At 38.3% G+C, this 9,401-nt stretch overlaps 1 protein-coding gene across 3 annotated transcripts; it reads right to left on the bottom strand.

Annotated features, from left to right (window-relative positions):
• Positions 1-1,010: 1,010 nt before the first annotated feature.
• LOC146374103 (uncharacterized) lies at positions 1,011-7,471 on the bottom strand. Of its 3 annotated transcripts, none has more exons than XM_084951546.1 (10): positions 7,253-7,471; positions 5,847-6,501; positions 5,675-5,735; positions 5,501-5,581; positions 4,506-5,417; positions 4,354-4,393; positions 4,186-4,242; positions 3,948-4,075; positions 3,694-3,864; positions 1,011-2,409 (listed from the first exon to the last, which is right to left on the bottom strand). In XM_084951546.1, exons 1-2 carry the CDS (start codon positions 7,326-7,328, stop codon positions 5,891-5,893), a joined length of 687 nt encoding a protein of 228 aa, XP_084807672.1. In that variant the 5' UTR covers positions 7,329-7,471; the 3' UTR covers positions 1,011-2,409; positions 3,694-3,864; positions 3,948-4,075; positions 4,186-4,242; positions 4,354-4,393; positions 4,506-5,417; positions 5,501-5,581; positions 5,675-5,735; positions 5,847-5,890. The 3 variants fall into 3 exon arrangements, with proteins under 3 accessions (XP_084807672.1, XP_084807673.1, XP_084807671.1); XM_084951547.1 differs by lacking the exon at positions 3,694-3,864 and having other exon boundaries at positions 1,011-2,032; positions 2,283-2,409; XM_084951545.1 differs by lacking the exon at positions 3,694-3,864.
• Positions 7,472-9,401: the final 1,930 nt, after the last annotated feature.

Here is a 9,401-nt window from a genome sequence, read left to right as displayed (position 1 = left end):
GTCAAAGATCTGGACAGATCCACCAAGTTCACAGTAGTTTTACCATTTTCTGCAGTGCAGAAAAAAAACCCTGAAAACATCACACCTCTGAAGTAACACATTGTGATTCATGTACAAACAACACACAATTATTGTAGATTCTTCAAAGCCTCCTTATATTCAACACTTGGGTAGGTGGTGCTATACATGCCCTCACAGCACCGGCACATCAATCATCCTATTTTCACCTTGTCACCTTCATTAAGCTGCTCTCTTTCCTCTGATTAATCGTTAGTGCTGATTGGCTACAAAAGGCCCACCGCATGCATGGGGGATACCGTGGGCCAGGGCTGTGGCATCTAATGTCTGGTTGTCAGTGTCCTGTGGAACAGCAAGTGATTGTCCTAAAATCAGATGTCCCAGCAGATTGATCTAGTTTGCCATGCTGGCAAAATTGTCCACTCTCAAAATTCCAGTTACCCTGTTGCAAGTCTATTGCAAGACCAATACACCAAGACAAACAGCCATTTATGCTTTTTACACAGACAGCCGATTTAACCAGGGAACTTGGCACAGATGTAGTTTTTCTATCCTCGGTTAAATAATTCTTGTAGAATTATTTAACTAGAAGAATTGTTGTCCCACACATTAAAGTTTCAAATCAGTGAAAAAGCAATCGTGCCAAAGAAATGTCATGTGTTTGTTTAAGATGACTGCAATTATGGTATTAACAGAAAACACACGTCTGTCTCTTTTCTTTTCTGTTTAGTGTTTCACTTACCTTCTAAACTCACCAAGTACTTGCACAATCCTGAGGTTTTCAGAAAAGAACATCCAAGATTAAATAAGGAGGAGATACAGACATTAAAACTAACCTTTATTACTATGATACAAAACAATATTAATGAAGTTGTTAAAAGTGGTACTTCTTACACACACACACACACACACTCTCTCTCTCACTCAGCTCATTACAAGTGTTTAAAAGTGTGAGTTGGCTGAAAAACTAAAGAAAGAAAAACACAAAAATGTTACAATACAAAAGTTGGAACTTTATTAACACTCAGAAATACAAACTGATGGGTTGATAAATATCAAGAAGACAGTACATTTCACATAAAGACTGTGCATCATTTTAAGATGAAAAAATGCAATATGGGGTCAACCAGAGGATTAATAATCAAAACTAAGGGATTCTGATATTAATACTGCACCGCCTCGAATCTCAATATAAGTTACATCTGTTGAACTGACTTCTTGCTAGCATTTCCAAGGAAGTCAAGATGAAAAAAATAAAACCTAAAAACAGAGGGTCCAATACATTTAACAGGAATTTGTCAAAAAGCACAACAAAAGTACTGTTTTACTTTTGACCCTGTAACTCAGTTATTAATTTGAAGCTAAACTTTTGTATGTCTTCATAAAATACTGTAAAGCTTTTGACTCTTAGGGAGTCAGGAGCTACATGACAGATGTTATTTTGAATGACTTGGATATTTGCTGTTTACCAACCGTAAGTCTGCACAACAGAAATATTGTTCTCAAACACATTAAAATACACAAGTGAAAGATGATATCTGTAATGCATAAAACTGTAAGCAAAGCAAAACAGTTTATGTGAAAAACTGTAAAATATAATTTCAGAGTTCTTTTTACATTTCATAAGAGTAAAATCCTTGTAGGAGTAAATGTATCCAAGCTTCTGACAGATGTGACAGATGTTTAACTTATTGTTGTTTACTTGTAGTGTACAATAAATAATCAAAAACACAGGATTATTCTGCAACGCTTCATTACTCATTAATGTTACAAATGTTGAAAGGTAAAAGTGTTCAATAAAATCCTAAATATTGCAAAATGCTGTAAGAACTCAGTTCTTCTTTCGCTGCTTTAGGACACATCCCATTATATTGACTACTGTACACACACTACTTAATATTTAAGATACAAAAAATACTGGTTTCTGTGCATGCATCTGCAGTGAAGGTGTGTGTTGTTTTGCCATGCAGCTTTTACTTACTTAGGCGCAATCAAGCACTCTTCTTCATTTTGTCTACCATGAAGTCGAGCCAAAAAAACAAGAAAAGAAAAACGATTTTCCTGGTATGAAGTATAACAGTTCCCTGAACTACCTCTGATAGTGTCCTCATCATGATAATTTTCCCTTTATTTATGATTAGTTATCTTTATCTTCAGAGGTGTGGGTGACAGTTTTAGTGTTTGCTTTAAAAAACAAAAAACAAAAAAGTCAAAACAAAAACTCGAAATATATATATTCTATATACATATATAGAGATGCTCACTCCTGATTGGACACTGAGCTGCACCACCTTCTCCTTCACTCCTCCACCTTGCTGTCCTCTGTGCTCTCTCTCCTCCATCTCCAGGGAACAAATCAGAGTCTGAGCACCAAACCTGTGGACTGTTAGTCTGCAGATAAGAAGGAAAACACACAGAATTCTCATGTTTGCCATTTTTCATACCGTATTATTATAGTATATTAGTTTATCAGTCCAACAGATTTATTTTCCCAAATGGATCATTACAGCTTTTGCCACACTGGTCCACTTGATTGTCAAAGTGTATTAGCTCTTTATTATTTCTTTCTTTTCTTTACTTTGAAATTATTACAATCAGAACGGACAGGACTGGGGGATGGGAAAGAGAAAGATGAAGAAAAGAGAAGTTGGGAAGATGCTCAACAGAAGGAGATGGAAAGCAAAAAAATAGGAGAAGAGAGACACAGAGATAAGAGAAAATTGGAATCTGTTTGATCACCTGCTGGAAAAATAAAAACAAGCAAAAAGAGAAAAACACAGTAGCGAAACCACAGCAACAACCAACATAAGCACAAGTTATAGTAAATAATAAATATCTCCACATCCCGGAAGGGGCCTGATCGAGCCACAGGGGCCATAAACTTACAGTTTATTTAAAACTAGAAATAATAAAGCAGTTGACGTGTTTCAGGCTGTGACTTTTAGTATCTGTTGGTACTTCATCACTTTGAATAAGTGTAAGTCAACACCAGGCCGCACTTTCAGCACTTTCAGTCTTTCCATTAAACAAATAAACAACAATCCATTATTTTCACCATTAAACAATAAAATATGCTTCTTGACTCCTTGATGCAGGTGCCCACCTACGACCTGGTTTATTAATACTAAGCTAAAGAGGAAAGCAACTCACTGTAGTTCTCACAGCTCAGGACAAGCAGACACCTGATGTTGAGTGACTGAATGGAACTAAAACAAGAATTCATAATTATGTTTGTCTGCCATGAACACGTGATGATAAAACTCTGCATATGCAGTCAGGAGACTGATGACCTGTGAAATGAGCTGTTAGAAATGTGCAGATATGTGTAAACATTGATCAGCATTTACCATCCAGGATGGAGCAAAACTTCTGACCTGCATGTATGAGAACCTTTAATCACATCATCTTTGTAGTGAAATAGCTGATGACTCATTAAACGTTTCCATGTAATTTATCCACAGTGAAAAATATTCACTTTGCTGGATCTGAAAATCACGTGTTCATTTCATTAGACACTAGCAATGCTATTAAACTGGACCTTATCATTATCATATAGCACTAAATGTGAAACTGAGTCATATCATAACAATCTATATATGTAATATGTGTTTGCCTGAATCTTCCAGCACAAACAGAAAGAGGAGCTGTTGTCTGAGTATCAATGCAAATACACACCAGAAATCGTTCAGTAAAGACAAATTTAATAAATGAAAGCTGGTGAGAGGGTCTTTGATGTTTCTCTTTGGATCCTCCTTCCATCCATTTCTTCAGCTTATCCAATTCAAGACTGGAGCCATCCCAGCTGTTATGGGGCCAGAGGCGGGGGTACAACCTGGACAGGTCAGTCTAACACAGAGAAACAGACAACCATTCACACTCACATTCAACCTAACTGCATCTCTCTGGACTGTGGGATGAAGCTGGAGTACCTGGAGGGAACCACAAAGGCCCGAGGACTGTCTTGCTCTCAGGTGACGGCCGTTCACGCTGCTCTGAACACTCAGTTGTCTTTGGATCATCCTGTTGTTTGTCTCCCAGTGTCGTTACTGCTCCGCTCCTTTCAAAGACAAACATCAAATAACACCAAATGAGAGTGAATCACTTCAGAACAACGGGAACACTCCTGGTTATTGTGAGCAAACGTCATAACAAGATGAATATATTTACCATTTTACTGAGGGAAAATCTTCTGTGTGGAATTTCTTCTCATCTTGGCTCTTTTTCCTGACATTTAGAAACAAGAGGCAGAAAAGAAAGAATAAAAGTTAAAACCTCAACGATTTTCAAATATTTGGGATATTTTTGAAACGACCTTAAACACTATTTACTACTTACCACTTTGTTCATTCTTGCTGACGTTCACTCTCCTCATCTTCTCTCTAAAGGACAAATGACAGAAAAGAGGGAATCATTTTAGTAACTTTATCAACCAGGTGAGCAGAATTTTAGATCTTTATCAATATTCTGATTAAAAGCAGAGTGAATACTTATCTTTTTACGAGAAAGGGTTCAATCCGTCCTGTCTTAGGTCTTAATGTCACCTTGGCTCCTCTCTGTTTTCTCTGAAAAACAAAAGACAAATGGGAAGAAAAAAATTAGTAAATGATTTCAGCAACTAGAGGAAGTGTTCACTGAGGAGGAGCTGTCATAATAATATAAAATCAATATATACTTATCTTTTTTTTAATGAGAGTTTACAGAGCACGCTGGCTTCGCTCTTCCCTCCGCTCCTCTCTGAAAGTTAACTGGATAAAGGATAATAACAATTAATAACATCATCAAAACAGACAAACCTGAAAGAATTGCTGATCAGAGCTGTGACAGAGTCACAGATTAGTTGGATGTATACTTATCTTTCACAATGAGAGCGTTTGCATAGACGTCTCTTCAGGTCTTTTTATTGTTTTCTCTCTGCAGAGGAAAGTGATGAGACTGATGAGGAAATACCAAATACAAAGACTGACAAAGGGAACTGAAAACGTCAAACCAAAACCTATACTGGGGGAAAACTGTAGGAAACAGAACTACTGAGGCAAGGAAACACGAGGGGACGGAGACTAACACTCTGACAAGGGACAAAGGGAGACTGACACAATATTTACACACAGGAGGCTGATTATGGGAACTAAGGACACATAGAAACACAGCTGAACCGAATAAGAAATGAACAACAAGTCGAAACAAACTCTAATGACAGTTCAACAAGTTTCTAAACACAACAAATAACTTTCAGGATGTTTCAACAATGTGTAAAATGAGTTCTTATCTTTTTTTGTGAGAGGGCCTTCAATGTTTCTCTTTGGATCCTCCTTCCATCCATTTCTTCTGCTTAACCAATTCAAGACTGGAGCCATCCCAGCTGTGGGCCAGAGGCGGGGGTACAACCTGGACAGGTCAGTCTAACACAGAGAAACAGACAACCATTCACACTCACATTCAACCTAACTGCATCTCTCTGGACTGTGGGATGAAGCTGGAGTACCTGGAGGGAACCACAAAGGCCCGAGGACTGTCTTGCTCTCAGGTGACGGCCGTTCACGCTGCTGTGAAGACCCTCAGTTGTCTTTGGATCAAATAACACCAAATGAGAGTGAATCACTTCAGAAACACTCCTGGTTATTGTGAGCAAACGTCATAACAAGATGAATATATTTACCATTTTACTGAGGGAAAATCTTCTGTGTGGTGTTTCTTCGCAGCGTGACTCTTTTTCCTGACTTTTAGAAACAAGAGGCAGAAAAGAAAGAATAAAAGTTAAAACCTCAACGATTTTCAAATATTTTAGGACACTATTTTAGAAACAACCTTAAGCACTATTTACTACTTACCACTTTGTTCAGGCTTGCTGACGTTCGACATGCTTCACTGTATATTATAATCTCAAGCGCTTCCTTGCTGGAGTCGGGCTCCGGATGCTTCTCTCTTCCTCCGGAGCCTTCCTCTTAGCACGCTTTGCCGACATATTTAGAAAACGGCAGAGCACCGAAGTGAGAACTCTGCCGTCCGCGCTGTAGTCTGTTATTCTCCAGCGGTTCGTCATCTCAGTGTCCTCTGTTCGGTAAACAGTGGAGATGACTCTGGTGACGGGGAGGCTGTCGACAGTCAGGGTGCGGACACAGTTCCTTCGATCTGCCTTCAGCACAGCAAGATCTGCTTTCTCTGGAAGAACTGGAGTCAGGAAGCGTGGATGAGAGCTGGAGCCCGCAGGCGGCAGCATCATGCCAGCTGGTGAGTCCGTAGGAGGAGAAGGAGTGGTGTTCTCTCTCTGGCTCTGCCTCACATGGACAAATGGTGTCGTCACCTGGTCCTGGTGGAACAATCCTTTAAAAGGTATGTAAGGAAAGTCCTTGGACCCAGTCACCAGGTTATGGTAAAGAGTGAGGACCAGGTGGGACATGGAGTCCAGATGGCTGCTGCTCAGTTCACGGTTCCTCAAGTTAATGACGACCATCTGAGGTGCAGTGATTGGACTCACCAGCTCAGCTACGAGAAAGCAAAGCGTGCATCTACGTTAATCATGTGATCACACAAATTAAAGCCTGAATTTAAATTGTCCAGACATGGCTTTACATCATCATAAGCTCTTCCACACACAAACAGTAAGAAGCTCCCAGCAGAACTCATTGTTTATGAAAGCCTTCACATTTTTTGGTAAAAGTTTTCATGTGGTGTAAGGCTGCATGGACTTTCACTGAGGTTTTAATACGCATTCACATTAAGGAGTAATATCTTCATATTAGTTGAGCATCGATATTTTGAGAATAAAGCAGCTACATTTAGGTGAGAAACCTCCCACCTCCTTATTGCAGGCACACACTGTTTCAATCTCAAACTCATCCAGCGACTTTGTGAACTTTTAAAACTCCATTCTCCAGCTTTACACATTCACAATCTATGAAACTTTCACGTATAACTCAGCGCCAGCAGCCCAAACATGTCAACTCAAACCCTCTACATGCAAAAACGGGCCCGCGCGCTGACGTCAGCGTCCTCCAATGCCTTACGTCGTTTCCAGGGCGCGTGCATTCAACTGTTTTTTTTTTCAGCAATTAAAAAAAAACATGGCGCCATCTTTATAGTGTACTGGCACATGTTAAAATTGATGTTACTCAAGTATGAAACATCTCATCCTAAATGTTAACACTCATGAAGTCCTACTTCCAAACAATAAAAGACAAAAATCTAAGTTGTATTTGTTTGCTAGCACTCTGACATATTAGCCTGCTGTACTCACCGTAGCGTTGATCTATCACCTCCTCAATGAAAACGGAGAGCAGGTGCATCTCGCGACTGAAGTTTGTAGAAGTCATTTTGCAAATCCTTCTTGAAGATTTTCAAACGTTAGCTGTAGTTTGAAAAATCCGAGTTTTCACAGCACTAGTGGGAAAAAGCTCCTGTTTGCGCTCAAATGTGAAACCCGAATTCCAATTTTGCCTCCTGCTTTTATACCTGCACTCAAACACGTCATCATCACCATGACTCCCAGTGTCACCGAAAATCAATATTTAAAATAAAATTCGTCTAATTGTCATAGTTTTTAAAATATATATATATTTCTCATTTTATTTTACTGTTTTATTCATCCTTTTTAAAAAATATATTGATAAACTTTGTCGTTTTAATTCTTTAAAAAATCATGAATTCACCAGTTTACAAAAATGAAGATCGATATCTGAAATTTAAATTAATAAATAAATAATTACAATTGATAATGGATTTTTAGCATTAAAGAATAGTTTTTCCAATGCGCTTTAAATGTTATCAGAGCCGATGTTGTGCCAAAAAGTGATCGCAGTCCAAAAAGTGATTTACGGTATTGAAACGTTTGTTTGTGTCATGACATTTGTAAACAGTTGATGTTTAAGGTGCAGTTCATATGGAAGCCAGAGGAGGGTGGTGTTGTGCGCATAATACAAAGTGATGGCGAAACCTAAAAGACGGTGTCATGTCTGCTCCCTGAAGCAATCTCATAACAGTTTCAATCTATTTCAAGCCAGTTAGCACATTTCTGTTATGAAGTGCAATCATTTTTTGGCAGTAAACATTTAAATCCTTTTATTATGAATATCACATTCTCAGATTTTCAAGAGAGACCAGACCAATAGGGCAGCAGAAATCACAAAATTAAATAAATAAATAACAGTTTTATAAAGATTAAAACAGTAAAAAAAAAAGACTGGAATGATTATGATGTATAACACAGAATATGTACAATAACAGAGTTATAAACACACCTAGAAAACACGTGATACTTTTATTTCATCTATAACCTCTGTGCAAATTTTGTTGACTGCAAAGTGTTTATGAATATGTTTTTAAAAGTTGGTTATCTGACTGTCAGTTAATAGCAATTAAAAAGAAAGCTGATTTTTATTATTCCTAAATGGAAAAAGTTCATTATGAATTTTTGTTATGAATTTCATTTATCAATCCACCTCCTCACTGCTCTTTCCCGGTGCAGCAGCCAGAGCTGGATCAAGCAGCCAGATGGCTTCTGGAGGAAGACTAACTGCAACAAAGGGTCTCTGGGAGGCTGCTCAGGCACAGCAGCTGAAAAATCAAAGATGAAATAAAACCTGGACCTGATCATGGTGCTGGATGAGAAAAAAAGTCTAGATGATAAACCAGTGTATGAATTGGTAACACTGATTATGATGATCATGTTTAGGTGGAAACTAGCAAGCTAACTTCCTGCTAACCTCTAACTCAGTTAAATTGAATAAATTCTGTTTTCATGGATGCCTGGACGTTAAACTTAATTGTTAAATTTGGTAAAGCAGCAACGCTGATCATTTTATTAAAGATGAAATAAGTTAGACCGTTTTTAGCTCTCAGTGATCCCTCAGTGTTCGTTTGACTTTGGGACCTGAAGCTGACTGAGTTTTGGACCCAGATTACTCCGCGAGGCTCCTGACTACGGTTACCGTAATGCTCTGACAATCCATCAAGCCCTGAGGCTTTGTAGCTCACCAAAGTTGTAGTAAAACATGTTTTGACAGATTTTTGAGAACCCTGTACCACATAAAATCAGTTCAAGGTCAGTAAGCACAACCAGAATTCATAAATAAGGTGCACCGGATTATAAGGCGCACTGTCGATTTTTGAAAAAATTAAAATATTTTAAGTGCACCTTATAGTGCAGAAAATATGGCAGCTTTTCACTTACACATTTTTGAACCACTCATTCATAGAAATAGCTTCCAGTCAAAGATCTGGACAGATCCACCAAGTTCACAGTAGTTTTACCATTTTCTGCAGTGCAGAAAAAAAACCCTGAAAACATCACACCTCTGAAGTAACACATTGTGATTCATGTACAAACAACACACAATTATTGTAGATTCTTCAAAGCCTCCTTATATTCAACACTTGGGTAGGTGGTG

This window comes from Perissodus microlepis, chromosome 14 (genome assembly GCF_051167445.1).
Source record: "Perissodus microlepis isolate ML-2025 ecotype Zambia chromosome 14, ASM5116744v1, whole genome shotgun sequence".
Lineage (NCBI taxonomy): Eukaryota > Metazoa > Chordata > Actinopteri > Cichliformes > Cichlidae > Perissodus > Perissodus microlepis.
The sequence above is the reverse complement of the archived record's forward strand: the minus strand, read 5'-3'. Positions and strand labels throughout refer to the sequence as shown.